General features: G+C 53.5%; 1 protein-coding gene across 1 annotated transcript in view; it reads right to left on the bottom strand.

The window, feature by feature from the left end:
• LOC135040963 (cytochrome P450 4B1-like) overlaps positions 1 to 21,652 on the bottom strand; it is a 251,955-nt gene that overhangs the window by 141,281 nt on the left and 89,022 nt on the right. Inside the window, exon 2 of the mRNA XM_063954899.1 lies at positions 11,082 to 11,126. Coding sequence (XP_063810969.1) covers positions 11,082 to 11,126 — 45 coding nt within the window. The remainder of the gene's footprint in view (positions 1 to 11,081; positions 11,127 to 21,652) is intronic.

Raw genomic sequence — 21,652 nt, forward strand, 5'->3', positions numbered from 1 at the left:
CTATATACCCTGTACTTGTCCTATACTGTCATCTGCTGGTGTAACTATGTCTATATACCCTGTACTTGTCCTATACTGTCATCTGCTGATGTACCTATGTCTATATACCCTGTACTTGTCCTATACTGTCATCTGCTGATGTAACTATGTCTATATACCCTGTACTTGTCCTATACTGTCATCAGCTGATGTAACTATGTCTATATACCCTGTACTTGTCCTATACTGTCATCTGCTGATGTAGCTATGTCTATATACCCTGTACTGTCCTATATTGTCATCTGCTGATGTACCTATGTCTATATACCCTGTACTTGTCCTATACTGTCATCAGCTGATGTAACTATGTCTATATACCCTGTACTTGTCCTATACTGTCATCAGCTGATGTAACTATGTCTATATACCCTGTACTGTCCTATACTGTCATCAGCTGATGTAACTATGTCTATATACCCTGTACTTGTCCTATACTGTCATCTGCTGATGTAACTATGTCTATATACCCTGTACTTGTCCTATACTGTCATCTGCTGATGTACCTATGTCTATATACCCTGTACTTGTCCTATACTGTCATCTGCTGATGTACCTATGTCTATATACCCTGTACTTGTCCTATACTGTCATCTGCTGTAAGTCGCTGCTGTGATTATATGTTTATGTACTCTAATTTGGCGCTGGGGATTCCTTGTGGCGCCATATAAATAAAGGATAATAATAATCAGCAGCTGAAAGTGTAAGAAAGAGACGGCAGCTGGTGATTACTGACTGACCAGCGGAAAGACCAATAAAACACGTCTTACTACTAAAGTGAAGAATAATCAGGTAAACGTTATTTCAGTCATGCCCAGTCCAGTTACCAGCAATTACAGAACAGAGAACACATCTCATTATTCATACACAAAGTGAAGATGTCCTATGAATTATCAGCGGCATCCCTGGGAAGGGGGGGGTGTACTGTACCTCGGTGCCACCACAATGCCTGCTCCTCCGCAGTGACATGTAACCGCACACAGCTCCCGTCACTGAGAAGGCGCCAGCAGGGCAGAGGGAATCTCCAGGGACAGTCCAGCATCTCCAGGAGTGCTGGGCAAGCCGCAGACGTGGTGAAAACAAGACCACACCCCCTTCTCATGACACCACACCCCTTTTCGGCATGTGCAGGGGACACTCTTGGCGCACTAGGTGTCACCAGACTCAGGGATGTGGCTTAAGATTTTTATAATGTGGAAACATAACACCTGAATGCAATCTTGCCTGACAGAACATTGCCCTTGCAGATAACCAAAGCTTCAAGGGCAGACTAATAAAGTGTATTTGTGCAGAAGGTTCTTCAGTAGGAGAGGAGAGGGGCCTGTAGCAATAGGTGCAGCAGGGGAGGAGAGGGGCCTGTAGCAATAGGTGCAGCAGGAGAGGAGAGGGGCCTGTAACAATAGGTGCAGCAGGGGAGGAGAGGAGCCTGTAGCAATAGGTGCAGCAGGGGAGGAGAGGGGCCTGTAGCAATAGGTGCAGCAGGAGAGGAGAGGGGCCTGTAGCAATAGGTGCAGCAGGAGAGGAGAGGGGCCTGTAGCAATAGGTGCAGCAGGAGAGGAGAGGGGCCTGTAGCAATAGGTACAGCAGGGGAGGAGAGGAGCCTGTAGCAATAGGTGCAGCAGGGGAGGAGAGGAGCCTGTAGCAATAGGTGCAGCAGGAGAGGAGAGGGGCCTGTAACAATAGGTGCAGCAGGGGAGGAGAGGAGCCTGTAGCAATAGGTGCAGCAGGGGAGGAGAGGGGCCTGTAGCAATAGGTGCAGCAGGAGAGGAGAGAGGCCTGTAGCAATAGGTGCAGCAGGAGAGGAGAGGAGCCTGTAGCAATAGGTGCAGCAGGGGAGGAGAGGAGCCTGTAGCAATAGGTGCAGCAGGAGAGGAGAGGGGCCTGTAACAATAGGTGCAGCAGGGGAGGAGAGGGGCCTGAAGCAATAGGTGCAGCAGGGGAGGAGAGGGGCCTGTAGCAATAGGTGCAGCAGGGGAGGAGAGGGGCCTGTAGCAATAGGTGCAGCAGGAGAGGAGAGAGGCCTGTAGCAATAGGTGCAGCAGGAGAGGAGAGGGGCCTGTAGCAATAGGTACAGCAGGGGAGGAGAGGAGCCTGTAGCAATAGGTGCAGCAGGAGAGGAGAGGGGCCTGTAGCAATAGGTGCAGCAGGAGAGGAGAGGGGCCTGTAGCAATAGGTACAGCAGGGGAGGAGAGGAGCCTGTAGCAATAGGTGCAGCAGGGGAGGAGAGGAGCCTGTAGCAATAGGTGCAGCAGGAGAGGAGAGGGGCCTGTAACAATAGGTGCAGCAGGGGAGGAGAGGGGCCTGTAGCAATAGGTGCAGCAGGGGAGGAGAGGGGCCTGTAGCAATAGGTGCAGCAGGAGAGGAGAGGGGCCTATAGCAATAGGTGCAGCAGGGGAGGAGAAGGGCCTGTAACAATAGGTGCAGCAGGAGAGGAGAGAGGCCTGTAGCAATAGGTGCAGCAGGGGAGGAGAGGGGCCTGTAGCAATAGGTGCAGTAGGGGAGGACAGGGGCCTGTAGCAATAGGTGCAGCAGGGGAGGAGGGGGCCTGTAGCAATAGGTGCAGCAGGAGAGGAGGGGGCCTGTAGCAATAGGTGCAGCAGGGGAGGAGGGGGCCTGTAGCAATAGGTGCAGCAGGAGAGGAGAGGGGCCTGTAGCAATAGGTACAGCAGGGGAGGAGAGGAGCCTGTAGCAATAGGTGCAGCAGGGGAGGAGAAGGGCCTGTAACAATAGGTGCAGCAGGAGAGGAGAGAGGCCTGTAGCAATAGGTGCAGCAGGGGAGGAGAGGGGCCTGTAGCAATAGGTGCAGTAGGGGAGGACAGGGGCCTGTAGCAATAGGTGCAGCAGGAGAGGAGAGGGGCCTGTAGCAATAGGTGCAGCAGGAGAGGAGAGGGGCCTGTAGCAATAGGTGCAGCAGGAGAGGAGAGGGGCCTGTAGCAATAGGTGCAGCAGGGGAGGAGAGGGGCCTGTAACAATAGGTGCAGCAGGAGAGGAGAGAGGCCTGTAGCAATAGGTGCAGCAGGAGAGGAGAGGGGCCTGTAGCAATAGGTGCAGCAGGGGAGGAGAGGGGCCTGTAGCAATAGGTGCAGCAGGAGAGGAGAGGGGCCTGTAACAATAGGTGCAGCAGGGGAGGAGAGGGGCCTGTAGCAATAGGTGCAGCAGGAGAGGAGAGGGGCCTGTAGCAATAGGTACAGCAGGGGAGGAGAGGAGCCTGTAGCAATAGGTGCAGCAGGGGAGGAGAGGAGCCTGTAGCAATAGGTGCAGCAGGAGAGGAGAGGGGCCTGTAACAATAGGTGCAGCAGGGGAGGAGAGGAGCCTGTAGCAATAGGTGCAGCAGGGGAGGAGAGGGGCCTGTAGCAATAGGTGCAGCAGGAGAGGAGAGGGGCCTGTAGCAATAGGTGCAGCAGGAGAGGAGAGGGGCCTGTAGCAATAGGTACAGCAGGGGAGGAGAGGAGCCTGTAGCAATAGGTGCAGCAGGGGAGGAGAGGGGCCTGTAACAATAGGTGCAGCAGGAGAGGAGAGAGGCCTGTAGCAATAGGTGCAGCAGGAGAGGAGAGGGGCCTGTAGCAATAGGTGCAGCAGGGGAGGAGAGGGGCCTGTAACAATAGGTGCAGCAGGAGAGGAGAGAGGCCTGTAGCAATAGGTGCAGCAGGAGAGGAGAGGGGCCTGTAGCAATAGGTGCAGCAGGGGAGGAGAGGGGCCTGTAGCAATAGGTGCAGCAGGGGAGAATAGGGGCCTGTAGCAATAGGTGCAGCAGGAGAGGAGAGGGGCCTGTAGCAATAGGTGCAGCAGGGGAGGAGAGGGGCCTGTAGCAATAGGTGCAGCAGGAGAGGAGAGGGGCCTGTAACAATAGGTGCAGCAGGGGAGGAGAGGAGCCTGTAGCAATAGGTGCAGCAGGGGAGGAGAGGGGCCTGTAGCAATAGGTGCAGCAGGAGAGGAGAGAGGCCTGTAGCAATAGGTGCAGCAGGAGAGGAGAGGGGCCTGTAGCAATAGGTACAGCAGGGGAGGAGAGGAGCCTGTAGCAATAGGTGCAGCAGGGGACGAGAGGAGCCTGTAGCAATAGGTGCAGCAGGAGAGGAGAGGGGCCTGTAACAATAGGTGCAGCAGGGGAGGAGAGGAGCCTGTAGCAATAGGTGCAGCAGGGGAGGAGAGGGGCCTGTAGCAATAGGTGCAGCAGGAGAGGAGAGGGGCCTGTAGCAATAGGTGCAGCAGGAGAGGAGAGAGGCCTGTAGCAATAGGTGCAGCAGGAGAGGAGAGGGGCCTGTAGCAATAGGTACAGCAGGGGAGGAGAGGAGCCTGTAGCAATAGGTGCAGCAGGAGAGGAGAGGGGCCTGTAGCAATAGGTGCAGCAGGAGAGGAGAGGGGCCTGTAGCAATAGGTGCAGCAAGGGAGGAGAGGGGCCTGTAGCAATAGGTGCAGCAGGAGAGGAGAGGGGCCTGTAGCAATAGGTGCAGCAGGAGGGAAGAGGGGTCTGTAGCAATAGGTGCAGCAGGAGAGGAGAGGGGCCTGTAGCAATAGGTGCAGCAGGAGAGGAGAGGGGCCTGTAGCAATAGGTGCAGCAGGAGAGGAGAGGGGCCTGTAGCAATAGGTGCAGCAGAGAAGAAGAGGGGCCTGTAGCAATAGGTGCAGCAGGAGAGGAGGGGGGCCTGCAGCAATAGGTGCAGCAGGAGGGAAGAGGGGTCTGTAGCAATAGGTGCAGCAGGAGAGGAGAGGGGCCTGTAGCAATAGGTGCAGCAGGAGAGGAGAGGGGCCTGTAGCAATAGGTGCAGCAGGAGAGGAGAGGGGCCTGTAGCAATAGGTGCAGCAGGAGAGGAGGGGGGCCTGTAGCAATAGGTGCAGCAGGAGGGAAGAGGGGTCTGTAGCAATAGGTGCAGCAGGAGAAGAGAGGGGCCTGTAGCAATAGGTGCAGCAGGAGAGGAGAGGGGCCTGTAGCAATAGGTGCAGCAGGAGAGGAGAGGGGCCTGTAGCAATAGGTGCAGCAGGAGAGGAGAGGGGCCTGTAGCAATAGGTGCAGCAGGAGAGGAGAGGGGCCTGTAACAATAGGTGCAGCAGGAGAGGAGAGGGGCCTGTAACAATAGGTGCAGCAGGGGAGGAGAGGGGCCTGTAGCAATAGGTGTAGCAGGGGAGGAGAGGGGCGTGTAGCAATAGGTGCAGCAGGGGAGGCGAGGGGCCTGTAACAATAGGTGTAGCAGGGGAGGAGAGGGGCCTGTAGCAATAGGTGCAGCAGGGGAGGCGAGGGGTCTGTAACAATAGGTGCAGCAGTGGAGGAGAGGGGCCTGTAGCAATAGGTGCAGCAGGAGAGGGGCCTGTAGCAATAGGTGCAGCAGGAGAGGAGAGGGGCCTGTAGCAATAGGTGCAGCAGGAGAGGAGAGGGGCCTGTAGCAATAGGTGCAGCAGGGGAGGAGAGGGGCCTGTAGCAATAGGTGCAGCAGGGGAGGAGAGGGGCCTGTAGCAATAGGTGCAGCAGAGGAGGAGAGGGGCCTGTAGCAATAGGTGCAGCAGGAGAGGAGAGGGGCCTGTAGCAATAGGTGCAGCAGGGGAGGAGAGGGGCCTGTAGCAATAGGTGCAGCAGGGGAGGAGAGGGGCCTGTAGCAATAGGTGCAGCAGAGGAGAAGAGGGGCCTGTAGCAATAGGTGCAGCAGGGGAGGAGAGGGGCCTGTAGCAATAGGTGCAGCAGGGGAGGAGAGGGGCCTGTAGCAATAGGTGCAGCAGAGGAGAAGAGGGGCCTGTAGCAATAGGTGCAGCAGGGGAGGAGAGGGGCCTGTAGCAATAGGTGCAGCAGGGGAGGAGAGGGGCCTGTAGCAATAGGTGCAGCAGGAGAGGAGAGGGGCCTGTAGCAATAGGTGCAGCAGGGGACAAAAGGGACATGTAGCAATAGGTGCAGCAGGGGAGGAGAGGGGCCTATAACAATAGGTGCAGCAGGGGAGGAGGGGGCCTGTAGCAATAGGTGCAGCAGGGGAGGAGAGGGGCCTGTAGCAATAGGTGCAGCAGGGGAGTAGAGGGGCCTGTAGCAATAGGTGCAGCAGGAGAGGAGAGCGGCCTGTAGCAATAGGTGCAGCAGAGGAGAAGAGGGACCCATAGCAATAGGTGCAGCAGGGGAGGAGAGGGGCCTGTAGCAATAGGTGCAGCAGGGGAGGAGGGGGCCCTGTAGCAATAAGTGCAGCAGGAGAGGAGAGGGGCCTGTAGCAATAGGTGCAGCAAGGGAGGAGAGGGGCCTGTAGCAATAGGTGCAGCAGGGGAGGAGAGGGGCCTGTAGCAATAGGTGCAGCAGGAGAGGAGAGGGGCCTGTAGCAATAGGTGCAGCAGGGGACAAAAGGGACATGTAGCAATAGGTGCAGCAGGAGAGGAGAGGGGCCTGTAGCAATAAGTGCAGCAGGAGAGGAGAGGGGCCTGTAGCAATAGGTGCAGCAGGAGAGGAGAGGGGCCTGTAGCAATAAGTGCAGCAGGAGAGGAGAGGGGCCTGTAGCAATAAGTGCAGCAGGAGAGGAGAGGGGCCTGTAGCAATAGGTGCAGCAGGGGACAAAAGGGACATGTAGCAATAGGTGCAGCAGGAGAGGAGAGGGGCCTGTAGCAATAGGTGCAGCAGGGGAGAATAGGGGCCTGTAGCAATAGGTGCAGCAGGGGAGGAGAGGGGCCTGTAGCAATAGGTGCAGCAGGGGAGGAGAGGGGCCTGTAGCAATAGGTGCAGCAGGGGAGGAGAGGGGCCTGTAGCAATAGGTACAGCAGGAGAGGAGAGGGGCCTGTAGCAATAGGTGCAGCAGGGGAGGAGAGGGGCCTGTAGTAATAGGTGCAGCAGGGTAGGAGAGGGCAGAGTTACCTACCCTCCCTCATTTTGCAGGAGACTCCCTGAAATAGTAGCAATCTCCCTCACTCCCTGAATAGACCAGCAATCTCCCTGATTTTACTTTACATTCTTGGGGTAAAAAAAATAAAATCAGAGATAAATACATTCAAATGAGTTCATCAACGCCATTTCCCTGCATTGTTCTAAGGCACAATGATTCCTATGGCTACATGCATTTTATATAAGGTTTTTCTTGGCCACTTACAGTATATGGAAGCTCTTCTAAAACACAATATATGAACAATTCCTGAAAAATATCAGAGTCTTTTCTTTAACAAGTAGATCTTACAAACTTTGGGGCTCATTTACATTTGAATATAAGACATATTTGTGACACGCCTCTCAGATGTAGCAGTACGCGCCCGCGCTGATATGTGTTACTTTAACAATCTACTTGACATGCTTTTTCAAAAGTAGGCAAGTATGGGAGAGAGGCCTGTAGCAATAGGTGCAGCAGGAGAGGAGAGGGGCCAGTAGCAATAGGTGCAGCAGGAGAGGAGAGGGGCCTGTAGCAATAGGTGCAGCAGGAGAGGAGAGGGGCCAGTAGCAATAGGTGCAGCAGGAGAGGAGAGGGGCCTGTAGCAATAGGTGCAGCAGGGGAGGAGAGTGGCCTGTAGCAATAGGTGCAGCAGGAGAGGAGAGGGGCCTGTAGCAATAGATGCAGCAGGAGAGGAGAGGGGCCTGTAGCAATAGGTGCAGCAGGGGAGGAGAGTGGCCTGTAGCAATAGGTGCAGCAGGGGAGGAGAGGGGCCTGTAGCAATAGGTGCAGCAGGGGAGGAGAGGGACCTGTAGCAAAAGGTGCAGCAGGAGCGGAGAGGGGCCTGTAGCAATAGATGCAGCAGGGGAGGAGAGGAGCCTGTAGCAATAGATGCAGCAGGGGAGGAGAGGGGCATGAAGCAATAGGTGCAGCAGGGGAGGAGAGGGGCCTGTAGCAATAGGTGCAGCAGGGGAGGAGAGGGGCATGAAGCAATAGGTGCAGCAGGGGAGGAGAGGGGCATGAAGCAATAGGTGCAGCAGGGGAGGAGAGGGGCCTGTAGCAATAGGTGCAGCAGGGGAGGAGAGGGGCCTGTAGCAATAGGTGCAGCAGGAGAGGAGAGGGGCCTGAAGCAATAGGTGCAGCAGGAGGAGAGGGGCCTGTAGCAATAGGTGCAGCAGGAGAGAAGAGGGGTCTGTAGCAATAGGTGTAGCAGAGGAGAAGAGGGGCCTGTAACAATAGGTGCAGCAGGAGAGGAGAGGGGCCTGTAGCAATAGGTGCAGCAGGAGAGGAGAGGGGCCTGTAGCAATAGGTGCAGCAGGAGAGGGAGGGGCCTGTAGCAATAGGTGTAGCAGAGGAGAAGAGGGGCCTGTAACAATAGATGCAGCAGGAGAGGAGAGGGGCCTGTAGCAATAGGTGCAGCAGGAGAGGAGAGGGGCCTGTAGCAATAGGTGCAGCAGGAGGAGAGGGGCCTGTAGCAATAGGTGCAGCAGGGGACAAAAGGGACATGTAGCAATAGGTGCAGCAGGGGAGGAGAGTGGCCTGTAACAATAGGTGCAGCAGGGGAGGAGAGGGGCCTGTAGCAATAGGTGCAGCAGGAGAGGAGAGGGGCCTGAAGCAATAGGTGCAGCAGGAGGAGAGGGGCCTGTAGCAATAGGTGCAGCAGGAGGGAAGAGGGGTCTGTAGCAATAGGTGTAGCAGAGGAGAAGAGGGGCCTGTAACAATAGGTGCAGCAGGAGAGGAGAGGGGCCTGTAGCAATAGGTGCAGCAGGAAAGGAGAGGGGCCTGTAGCAATAGGTGCAGCAGGAGAGGAGAGGGGCCTGTAGCAATAGGTGTAGCAGAGGAGAAGAGGGGCCTGTAACAATAGATGCAGCAGGAGAGGAGAGGGGCCTGTAGCAATAGGTGCAGCAGGAGAGGAGAGGGGCCTGTAGCAATAGGTGCAGCAGGAGGAGAGGGGCCTGTAGCAATAGGTGCAGCAGGGGACAAAAGGGACATGTAGCAATAGGTGCAGCAGGGGAGGAGAGTGGCCTGTAACAATAGGTGCAGCAGGGGAGGAGAGGGGCCTGTAGCAATAGGTGCAGCAGGAGAGGAGAGGGGCCTGTAGCAATAGGTGCAGCAGGAGAGGAGAAGGGCCTGTAGCAATAGGTGCAGCGGGAGGAGAGGGGCCTGTAGCAATAGGTGCAGCAGGGGACAAAAGGGACATGTAGCAATAGGTGCAGCAGGGGAGGAGAGTGGCCTGTAACAATAGGTGCAGCAGGAGAGGAGAGTGGCCTGTAACAATAGGTGCAGCAGGAGAGGAGAGGGGCCTGTAGCAATAGGTGCAGCAGGAGAGGAGAGGGGCCTGTAGCAATAGGTGCAGCAGGAGAGGAGAGTGGCCTGTAACAATAGGTGCAGCAGGAGAGGAGAGGGGCCTGTAGCAATAGGTGCAGCAGGGGAGGAGAGGGGCCTGTAGCAATAGGTGCAGCAGGGGAGGAGAGGGGCCTGTAGCAATAGGTGCAGCAGGAGAGGAGAGGGGCCTGTAGCAATAGGTGCAGCAGGGGAGGAGAGGGGCCTATAACAATAGGTGCAGCAGGGGAGGAGGGGGCCTGTAGCAATAGGTGCAGCAGGGGAGGAGAGGGGCCTGTAGCAATAGGTGCAGCAGGAGAGGAGAGGGGCCTGTAGCAATAGGTGCAGCAGGGGAGGAGAGGGGCCTGTAGCAATAGGTGCAGCAGGGGAGGAGAGGGGCCTGTAGCAATAGGTGCAGCAGAGAAGAAGAGGGGCCTGTAGCAATAGGTGCAGCAGGAGAGGGGCCTGTAGCAATAGGTGCAGCAGGGGAGGAGAGGGGCCTGTAACAATAGGTGCAGCAGGGGAGGAGAGGGGCCTGTAACAATAGGTGCAGCAGGGGAGGAGAGGGGCCTGTAGCAATAGGTGCAGCAGGAGAGGAGAGGGGCCTGTAGCAATAGGTGAGGTATTACCTGGGAGAGGAGAGGGGCCTGTAGCAATAGGTGCAGCAGGAGAGGAGAGTGGCCTGTAACAATAGGTGCAGCAGGAGAGGAGAGGGGCCTGTAGCAATAGGTGCAGCAGGGGAGGAGAGGGGCCTGTAGCAATAGGTGCAGCAGGAGAGGAGAGGGGCCTGTAGCAATAGGTGCAGCAGGGGAGGAGAGGGGCCTATTACAATAGGTGCAGCAGGGGAGGAGGGGGCCTGTAGCAATAGGTGCAGCAGGGGAGGAGAGGGGCCTGTAGCAATAGGTGCAGCAGGAGAGGAGAGGGGCCTGTAGCAATAGGTGCAGCAGGGGAGGAGAGGGGCCTGTAGCAATAGGTGCAGCAGGGGAGGAGAGGGGCCTGTAGCAATAGGTGCAGCAGAGAAGAAGAGGGGCCTGTAGCAATAGGTGCAGCAGGAGAGGAGAGGGGCCTGTAGCAATAGGTGCAGCAGGGGAGGAGAGGGGCCTGTAACAATAGGTGCAGCAGGGGAGGAGAGGGGCCTGTAACAATAGGTGCAGCAGGGGAGGAGAGGGGCCTGTAGCAATAGGTGCAGCAGGAGAGGGGCCTGTAGCAATAGGTGCAGCAGGGGAGGAGAGGGGCCTGTAGCAATAGGTGCAGCAGGAGAGGAGAGGGGCCTGTAGCAATAGGTGCAGCAGGGGAGGAGAGGGGCCTGTAGCAATAGGTGCAGCAGGAGAGGGGAGAGGGGCCTGTAGCAATAGGTGCAGCAGGAGAGGAGAGGGGCCTGTAGCAATAGGTGCAGCAGGGGAGGAGAGGGGCCTGTAGCAATAGGTGCAGCAGGGGAGGAGAGGGGCCTGTAACAATAGGTGCAGCAGGAGAGGAGAGGGGCCTGTAGCAATAGGTGCAGCAGGAGAGGAGAGGGGCCTGTAGCAATAGGTGCAGCAGGGGAGGAGAGGGGCCTGTAGCAATAGGTGCAGCAGGGGAGGAGAGGGGCCTGTAGCAATAGGTGCAGCAGGAGGAGAGGGGCCTGTAGCAATAGGTGCAGCAGGGGACAAAAGGGACATGTAGCAATAGGTGCAGCAGGGGAGGAGAGTGGCCTGTAACAATAGGTGCAGCAGGGGAGGAGAGGGGCCTGTAGCAATAGGTGCAGCAGGAGAGGAGAGGGGCCTGTAGCAATAGGTGAGGTATTACCTGGGAGAGGAATGCAGCATACAGGCCAGCAAAGGTCAATGAGCAGGGTGTAAAGGTATATGTACCAGAGATAGGGAGCTAGATAATAAATGCTTTCTCCAAGTGATAACAGATACATACCAATCCACGGGACCAGAAAATCATATCCTGTTGATGCTTTTGGATCTGTGAAATAGATGAGATTGTATTATGTGACCTGTAATGGAGGAGTCGCTCATTACCCATGCTGCGGTCATTCACTCTGGCTGGCACGCAGGGCGTGGTATGGCAGACCGCAGGTCACATGGCTCTATCATTTACAGCTTTTCCTATAGATTGGAAGCTCATATGAACACGTTCCGCTCACTTCCCATTTGAATATCAAATTACATCCACTCTGTACAGTCCACACATATCCTCACGTCTTCTCATTCTATGCAATAGATTGCACCTTTCCTTATGTACATATGCCTATAGATTGTAAGCTTGCGAGCAGGGCCTTCCTACCTCTATGACTGTTATCACCCAGTTTGTAATTGTTATTTCAAATTGTAAAGCGCAACGGAATTTGCTGCGCTATATAAGAAACTGTTAATAAATAAATAAATAAATAAATAAATAAATAAATATTTGTTGCCATTGGGGTTATTTTCTTTTTTTGTCTGTTTTCATTTCCCAGAAGGGGTTTATAGTGTTAGTTAATACTGAATGGGGCAGACTGGCGTCACCACCCTAGAGGGAGGAGCCAGCAATGTGGTAGCCTGGCTGCCGCAGTCTCCGGCGACACGTGGTTGTGTAGCTGAAGTGTGAGGCTTTTCTTATTCCCTTGAACGACAGTCTGTACATGTGGCCGGAGAGACCAACCAGCCACACGTGTAATGGCGGCTGCAGCACTGAAGGTGTTAACCCTCGTGCCCGGCGCCATATTAAGGGACAATGGGCGCTGGGCGTCACTGTTAAACGTACTTACGGCGCTGGGCACGGACTGTTTAAAAGTTTGTTTAATGATGTGTTTTAACATGTCATATGTAGTGCTCTATGCACAATTGCAGGAATGCATGTTTAACTGTATTTTATATTCAAGATGTGGTCATCTGTATATTTAAAGAGGAAAATGCACTTACTATTATAGATGTCTGAATAATCATGTCTTATCCTCTGGGAATGGAACAGGGCCCTTAGCATGCCACTTCCTATCAGAGAGGTGTGAAGGACAATACCTTTTGATGTGTAAGTTCCTTAGAGAGAGATGCTAATCACTGGGTTTATGGGCTTGGAACTTGTTTCATGTACCTGATTTAATTGACATACGAACGACAGATACAGGAAGGAAGACTGTTTGTTTGTATTGTACACACACTGGGTTTGCCTGGAGATGTGACTGAGACAGAAACATTGTATTTTGAAGCTATGTGATAAATTTATCAATAGTGAGTGTTAATCTGATACCAAACGTCTGTGTCACAGGAAGGAGGATATTGTTTTATTGCACTTATATCCGTGTAAAATGTGATTTATTGGTATTTTGTAAAATAACCTGATTGGTTGGAGAAGACAGGGAGGGCTTACCCCCCCTGTGATACTGTGTGGAAAACTGACATAAAAAGGAGACCTGCGTGCCTCCAGAGTTGTATTGTAACATCTTCTTCTGCTGAAAACATCTTGATTGTATGCTGTTGCCCCTAGCAATAGGGAGGAGCCTTTTTAAAGGTTATTTGAGCAATAAACACCTTTGCCTCAAGAAGACTGCTTCATCTTGTGACCTACAGGGTTAGGCCAAACCTAGCCCCGTTCTCCGGCTGTCCAGGGAAGCACCTGACGTCTCCAAGCTCCGCCTTCCGCCAGCTACCGGTAGAGGCCTAGCAAGTGGCTAGAAGGGATTCGTCAACACCACACAGCTGTGGTAAGGCAGTGCGTCGGCACATACAGAGCAGAACCGTGGTTCCAAACGCCACGGCAGGTTAGGAGTTAGGTGGTGGCAGCAAGAACCCGCCCACAGCGCAGTGGGTGGAGTCAGTAACAGGCGGTTACTGACGGTAAGCGGGAATCCCCTATGTGGTCAGGCCTCGTGCGGCTTGACCTTTCATTCTGTGCGCAGTCAACGGGACGCGGCAAGCGGCGAGTGCTTCCGTACGGTACCGTCCTGTCACAGAAATTGGTGGCATAGTGGTGGGATATTCCCAGGCGGCTTTTCATCACCTGATTGGAGAAGCCGAGTTACTCAGGAGAGGAGTAACTGCAGCGCAGGAGAACGCACAAGATGGCGGAATTCAGCGGAATGTCCAAGGATGATCTGGAGATCGTATGCCAGGGGAAGGGTGTGGATATCCCTTCCAACGCGTCCAGGAGCGTCATGCAGGCGGCGCTCAGGAGCGTGGAGGAGTGTCATCGGGCGGAGCTGGAAAGCACTGACGGCGTCAGCATCGCAGAGGACGGCCCAACAGTGGACCTTCGTAAGGAACCGGTGAGAACCACAAGCCCCGCCCTCTCTCACAGCAGCAATGTTTCCCAGCAATCCCTAGCAGGGCCAGGATCCCAACGTCCCAGGGGGGGCGGCCCGGATACCCTAGCAGATCGGCTAGCGGAATTGGGGGAAAGGGCAACGGAGCAAGAGCGCTTGATCATCATCCAGATGTGGCGTGATGAGCGGGCACCACAGGCCGTGGTACCCCGGGAGCCGTTGTCAGCTGTTGTACACAGATCAGGACGTATTCAGTTTGCCAAGTTTGCAGACAGTGATGGGGACATTGATGGACATTTGCAAGTTTTTGAAAGGACTTGTAAACTACACGATCTACCCAAGTCAGAGTGGGTGAGACACCTTGTGCCCACTCTGCATGGAGAGGCCTTGGAGGCCTATCGAGGAGTGGCGACGGAGGACTGTGGGAACTACGACGAAGTCGAGAAGGCCCTCCTCCAGCAATTCTTCATCACTCCCGAGTCTTACAGGAAGAAATTCAGAGACTTGCCCAAGAATCCTAGCAGCACCCATGAGCAGTTCGCCAACCAGCTGCGGCAGTACGTGGTGAAGTGGGTGAAGGATTCGGAAGCCACTACATGGGACGCACTGATCGACCTGATCTGCAGGGAGCAGTTCTACCGCAGGTGCGCCCAAGAAGTGAAGGAGTGGGTACTAGATCGGGAGCCACCCTGCTTAAAAATGTCTGCCCAATTAGCCGACAAATATGTGGCAATTCGGCCACGGGGGCAGAAGCGCCCCGCCAGCAGCCAGCTCCAACAGACTGTACCACCAAGGGGACCCCCCTCTTCAGCTCATCACCCCCAAAGACAAGCATCTTCCAACCCGGGTGCTCTTGGCCAGCAACCGCACCGCAGCGTCCCTGCAACTGATCAGAGATCATCGGTGCCACGACTGGAGAAGAAGTGCTACGGCTGTGGGAAAATCGGACATCTGAGGATGAACTGTCCTGCATCCCAAGCACCCCAGACTCGTGCCCCAAATCCGAGTGCTGGAGCCCGGATCGCTTGTTTGACGAGAGGAGATGAGCCTACAGAGACTGTTCCCCCTCCAGTCAGTCCGATGGAGTGTGGCGAGAGACAGGTGCACTCTGCGGAGAGAGTCACCTGCATGGCCAAACAGCCCCTACACAACCTGTGGAGGCACCTGCAGCCAGTCCACGTGGGACCCCTGCAGGGAGAAGGCCTAAGAGACTCTGGGGCCTCAATCACTGTGGTGAGCCCCCACCTTATAGATCCTGCTGCAGTATTGCAGGGTCGCACTGCCACGGTCACCCTGGCGGAAGGAACAGAGAAAGCGGTTCCCATGGCAAGAGTCTACCTGGACTGGGGAGCTGGACCAGAGTTGCGAGAAGTTGCCGTCATGGATGGTCTCCCAACTGATGTGGTCCTAGGAAATGATCTGGGTGGTGGGATCGTCACTATGTTTGTTGGCGCCATTCCCCGGAGTCAAGTTCCAAAACCACCGTTGACATCAGCTACTCCAGCACAGCCCAGCCCAGAGGAAAAGACTACAGCTGCTAGACAACTGCCAGCACAGCCAACCACAGCATCAACCAGCCCAGAGGAAAAGATCACAGCGGCTAGATCAGTACATCGACCCCGCATGCCTTTTGCCTCTGGTATGCCTACGTCCCCTAGCAACGCAGAGGATGTCGGTTCCAGCTCGTGTGATCCTGTGGGGGTGCCCAATGATGCTCCTGACCCAAGTGGTTTGCCAACTCCGGCGGTGAGTATGAGAAACCACACTGACTTTTCCATGACTGACCCCTACCAGACTGACCCTAGTAGTCCCCACCTAGATCCCGCTGTAGAGTGTCCCAATTTAGGAGAGATTGAGGGCCACAGGCAGGAGTTTAGGGAGGCTCAACTCTCTGACCCATCCACGAAAGGCATGAGGCGCCACTCTGGCAGCGGCCTTGACAGGGTTGGGGCAGGAAGTTTGACCTGGCGGGAAGGGTTAAGGTACAGGGTAGACAGGAAAGTGGGAGGGGATAGACCAGATAGGGAATGTGTCCAACTGGTCTCCTCAGGGAACGTTCCTGCGCAACCGGTGTCGGTTGCCAGTGAAACCCCTTTGGACAGTAACCCGGAGACAGACCGTACCCTGAAGTGCCTGACACAGAGCTTACCCTGGTCTGGAATGTCGGATGACGCCCAGACCAAATGTAAGGCTGGTGCCATGCGTTGGCAGCCGGGGCACTCCAGCGGTTGTGTTGTCTCTGGGCCTCTGCCCATAGGAGAACCCTTGCAGCAAGTTGCTGTGGACATAGCAGGTCCCCTGCCTGTGCACAGTAGATCGGGGAAGACACGCAGCCTCCCTGTAGTGGATACCACACAGGATCCAGAGGCTGGTGGTCTGGCCGCCATCACTGTGGCACAGGTAGCGGACGAGGAGGAAGGAGTAGGCCTAGGTGACAGGGTAGGTTTCCCGAGTCATAGGTTGACGGAGGAGGATTGGAGGGCAGGTCTGACAGTTAGGGCAGACAGTTGCCAGATAGGTATGACGAAGGTGCAGTGCCTGGGGCACCATGTGGGTAGGCCCAACACAGAGGGGGTGGAGGCAACCAGAGGCTGTCCCCGGCCCACATCACCCAGACCGGTACTGACCTTAGAACCTGTAAGGCCCTACGGACATGTTGTCATTGACTTTAGTCCTGTAGTGAACCCCTTGACAGAGATGGCTAGGAAGGGCATTCCCAAGTCAGTGGACTTTGCACCCGCTTGCGAGTTGGCATTCCAGTCATTGAAAGAGGCTCGGGTACCCGCTCCAGTGCTGATGGCGCACATTCTTGACCAGGACTGTGTGTTACGAACTATTGCGCCACTGCACGGACTGGGAGCAGTACCGAGACGGAAAGAGCCATATGGGCAGGAGCACCCTGTGGCCTGTTTGAGCAGGAAACTGGTATGGTGGGAGGTGGGGTATGCCACAATTGGGACACCTTGGGTGGCACTTGTTTGTAACCAGCCCCCCGCCGTGGTGACTTACCACCCACCTGTTAGGTGGCTGCAACCTACCTTGGGGAAATTTGACAGACTTTTGTGGTGGAGCCTTGAACTTGGACTTCGGGTGGCCTATTTTAACATTGTGCACCCACGAAGAGAGGCCCACTACACTATGGATGAACTGTCTAGGCCAGAGCCTACACATCCCAGGTAGCGTCCCCTTCACCCCAACGGACTGCGGGACCAGGACCCAAATCGTTGGGACATGGGTCCCTGGTTGACCCGCTTGAATGGGGGGGGAGGAGTGTGGCCGGAGAGACCAACCAGCCACACGTGTAATGGCGGCTGCAGCACTGAAGGTGTTAACCCTCGTGCCCGGCGCCATATTAAGGGACAATGGGCGCTGGGCGTCACTGTTAAACGTACTTACGGCGCTGGACACGGACTGTTTAAAAGTTTGTTTAATGATGTGTTTTAACATGTCATATGTAGTGCTCTATGCACAATTGCAGGAATGCATGTTTAACTGTATTTTATATTCAAGATGTGGTCATCTGTATATTTAAAGAGGAAAATGCACTTACTATTATAGATGTCTGAATAATCATGTCTTATCCTCTGGGAATGGAACAGGGCCCTTAGCATGCCACTTCCTATCAGAGAGGTGTGAAGGACAATACCTTTTGATGTGTAAGTTCCTTAGAGAGAGATGCTAATCACTGGGTTTATGGGCTTGGAACTTGTTTCATGTACCTGATTTAATTGACATACGAACGACAGATACAGGAAGGAAGACTGTTTGTTTGTATTGTACACACACTGGGTTTGCCTGGAGATGTGACTGAGACAGAAACATTGTATTTTGAAGCTATGTGATAAATTTATCAATAGTGATGTTAATCTGATACCAAACGTCTGTGTCACAGGAAGGAGGATATTGTTTTATTGCACTTATATCCGTGTAAAATGTGATTTATTGGTATTTTGTAAAATAACCTGATTGGTTGGAGAAGACAGGGAGGGCTTACCCCCCCTGTGATACTGTGTGGAAAACTGACATAAAAAGGAGACCTGCGTGCCTCCAGAGTTGTATTGTAACATCTTCTTCTGCTGAAAACATCTTGATTGTATGCTGTTGCCCCTAGCAATAGGGAGGAGCCTTTTTAAAGGTTATTTGAGCAATAAACACCTTTGCCTCAAGAAGACTGCTTCATCTTGTGACCTACAGGGTTAGGCCAAACCTAGCCCCGTTCTCCGGCTGTCCAGGGAAGCACCTGATGTCTCCAAGCTCCGCCTTCCGCCAGCTACCGGTAGAGGCCTAGCAAGTGGCTAGAGGGGATTCGTCAACACCACACAGCTGTGGTAAGGCAGTGCGTCGGCACATACAGAGCAGAACCGTGGTTCCAAACGCCACGGCAGGTTAGGAGTTAGGTGGTGGCAGCAAGAACCCGCCCACAGCGCAGTGGGTGGAGTCAGTAACAGGCGGTTACTGACGGTAAGCGGGAATCCCCTATGTGGTCAGGCCTCGTGCGGCTTGACCTTCCATTCTGTGCGCAGTCAACGGGATGCGGCAAGCGGCGAGTGCTTCCGTACGGTACCGTCCTGTCACAGTACATTTTTATCAGGATAAACTGTGACAATTAATTTTGCTAGATGGTCTCCATGTGGTTATTTATAGGTGAGGTGTTATAACCAGAATATAGGAAAGAAAATAGGAATTTCATACCTACCGGTAATTCCTTTTCTCCTGGTCCGTAGTGGATACTGGGGTCTTGTACTTAGTACCATGGGGTATAGATCGGGTCCACTGGAGCCTGGTACTTTAAAACCTTTAGTGTGTGTATGTGTGTGCTGGCTCCACCCCTCTATGCCCCTCCTACCAGACTCAGTCTAGGAAAACTGTGCCCAAAAAGACGGACATAATCTGAGATAAGAGACAATATAACAGCGGTGAGGCAACAAGCCAACACACAACCATAAACAAAAGGAGGGCGCTAACCAGAACAGAGGATCGCAACACCAACCCAACCAGGACAGAGGATCGCAACACCAACCCAACCAGAACAGAGGATCGCAACACCAACCCAACCAGAACAGAGGATCGCAACACCAACCCAACCAGAACAGAGGATCGCAACACCAACCCAACCAGAACAGAGGATCGCAACACCAACCCAACCAGAACAGAGGATCGCAACACCAACCCAACCAGAACAGAGGATCGCAACACCAACCCAACCAGGACAGAGGATCGCAACACCAACCCAACCAGGACAGAGGATCGCAACACCAACCCAACCAGGACAGAGGATAGCTACACCAACCCAACCAGAACAGAGGATCGCAACACCAACCCAACCAGAACAGAGGATCGCAACACCAACCAGAACAGAGGATAGCAACACCAACCCAACCAGAACAGAGGATCGCAACACCAACCCAACCAGGAGAGCAACCTATCCCAACAACATAACGAGACTGCAACGTCGGTCCAACCAAATACATACATAGGTAAACAGGAACGAAGCACTGAGGCGGGTGCCCAGTATCCACTACGGACTAGGAGAAAAGGAATTACCGTTAGGTATTAAATTCCTATTTTCTCTTGCGTCCTAGTGGATACTGGGGTCTTGTACTTTAGTACCATGGGGAAGTCCCAAACAGGTGGGAGAGTGCTGAGACCCCTGTAAAACCACCTGACCAAACTGAAGGTCATCCTTGGCCAAGGTATTGAACCTATAGAGTTTAACAAATATGTTCGAACCAGACCAAGTAGCAGATCGGCACAACTTTAAGGCCGATACACCCCAGGCAACCGCCCAGGAAGAGCCCACCGACCTCGTCGAGTGGGCCTGAATAGACGTCGGCAAGGGCAGAGCCACCGAATATATGCCTGTTGAATGGTCAACCGGAGCCAGCGAGCAATAGATTGCTTAGAAAATAGATTGCTTATAAGCCGGCTGACCAACCTTGGAGGCATCATAAAGGACAAACAGCGAGTCAGATTTCCGATGACCGGCCGTCCTTTTGACATAAAATCTTCAGAGCCCTGACCACATCCAAAAACAAGGACCAACGGAAGTATCAGACAACACCAGAACCACAATGAGTTGATTCACATGAAAGACTGACACCACTTTTGGCAAGAACTGAGGACGGGTCCTAAGTTCTGCTCTGTCTTCATGAAATCTCAAATAAGGACTCTTACAGGATAAGGCCCCAATTCAGACACGCGTCTGGCAGACGCCAATGCTAATAACATCACCGTCTTCCAGGTGAGAAATTTCAACTCCACCCTATGTAAGGGTTCAAACCAGCCCGATTGAAGAAAGGACAAATCCACATTGAGATCCCACGGGAGGTACAAAGGGCGGTTGTATATGAAGAACTCCTTTTAGAAAAGTTTGTACTTCTGGCAACATGGCAAGTTCTTTCTGGAAGAAAATAGAGAGCGCCGAGATCTGGACTTTGATGGAGCCTAATCGCAGGCATGCAGGAAAGGTAGAAAACGACCAATTCTACATTCCACAGGAGAAACCTTTCTACCCTCACACCAGGAAACATACTTTTTCCAGATACGATCGTAATGTTTTGACGTCACTATCTTCCTGGCCTGTACCATGGTGGAAATGACCCTGGGAGGAAGACCTTTCTTACCTAGAATTTCCCTCTCAACTTCCAAGCCGTCAAACGTAGCCGCTGTAAGTCTGGATAGACGAACAGACCTTGGGGTATATTTACTAAAATTTGTAATTGTCGGGATTTGGAGGGAGATTAAGCACGAATGACATTGAATGTGTGAATTTGCAACTTTTTTTATTTTTTACGCCTCATTTACTATGCTGTCGTATTCTGCATTTTCGTTTTTTCCGATGTCATTCGTAATTTCGGCCAGTGTTTTACGGGAGTGATTAGTAAAACACTGCCGAACTTAACACAATGAATCCCGTCCGGATCAGTAAGATCCGTGCAGAGCTTCATTGTGTACCTTAAAAAAAGTGTTTAAAGTGTTAAAAATTCTGAAAGAAATTGCGTGGGGTCCCCCCTCCTTAGCATAACCAGCCTCCGGCTCTTTGATCCGGTCCTGGTTGTAAAAATATGAGGGAAAAATTGTCAGGGGTTCCCCCATATTTTAGCAACCAGCACCGGGCTCTGCGCCTGGTCCTAGTGCAAAAAACACGGGGGACAAAAAGAGTAGGGGTCCCCCGTATTTTTAACACCAGCACCGTGCTCCACTAGTCAGAGAGATAATGCCACAGCCGGGAGACACTTTTATATTGGTCCCTGCGGCCCTGGCATTAAATCTACAACTAGTCACGCCTGGCCAGGGTACCCTGGAGGAGTGGGGACCCCTTAAATCAAGGGTTCCCCCTCTCCAGCCACCCAAGTGCCAGGGGTGAAGCCCAAGGCTGTCCCCCCCATCCAAGGGCGGTGGATGGTAGGCTGATAGCCTTTTGTGTAAAAAAAAAAAATGAATATTGTTTTTTGTAGCAGAACTACAAGTCCCAGCAAGCCTCCCCCGCAAGCTGGTTCTTGGAGAACCACAAGTACCAGCATGTGGGGGGAAACGGGCCCGCTGGTACCTGTAGTTCAACTACAAAAAAAATACCCAAATAAAAACAAAACACACACACTGTGATAGTAAAATGTTATTAAACATACATGCACACTTACATTCACACATACTTACCTATGTTGACACGAAGCAGTCGGTCCTCTTCTCCAGTAGAATCCCGGGGTATCTGTAAATAAAAATTATACTCACAAACAATCCTGTGTCGATCGGTCTCTTCTTATAAATTTGTAATCCAGGGACTTGGCAAACTAAAAAAACGGATTACCCGGACCACGCACTGAAAGGGGATCCATGTTTACACATGGATCCCCTTTCCCCGACTGGCGGGACCCCTCCGTGATTGCGGTCAAAGAAGGTCCCTTCAGCCAATCAGGGAGCGCCACGTCATGGCACTCTCCTGATTGGCTGTGTGCTCCTGCACTGTCAGTCAGGCGGAGTACAGTGGATACAATGTAGCATAGCGGCGCTACATTATATCCAATGGTGGGAACTTTGCGGTCTGCGGTAAACCGTGAGGTTAAGTGAGGTCACTCTTGTGGTTGGCCCCACTTAACCTCGCAGTCTACTGCAGACCGCAAAGTTCCCACCATTGGATATAATGGAGCGCCTCTACGCTACATTGTATCTACAGTGCGCAGCCTGACTGACAGCTGAGGAGCGCACAGCCAGTCAGGAGGGTGCCATGACGTGGCGCTCCGTGATTGGCTGA

This window comes from Pseudophryne corroboree, unplaced genomic scaffold (assembly GCF_028390025.1).
Source record: "Pseudophryne corroboree isolate aPseCor3 unplaced genomic scaffold, aPseCor3.hap2 scaffold_784, whole genome shotgun sequence".
NCBI classification, from domain to species: domain Eukaryota; kingdom Metazoa; phylum Chordata; class Amphibia; order Anura; family Myobatrachidae; genus Pseudophryne; species Pseudophryne corroboree.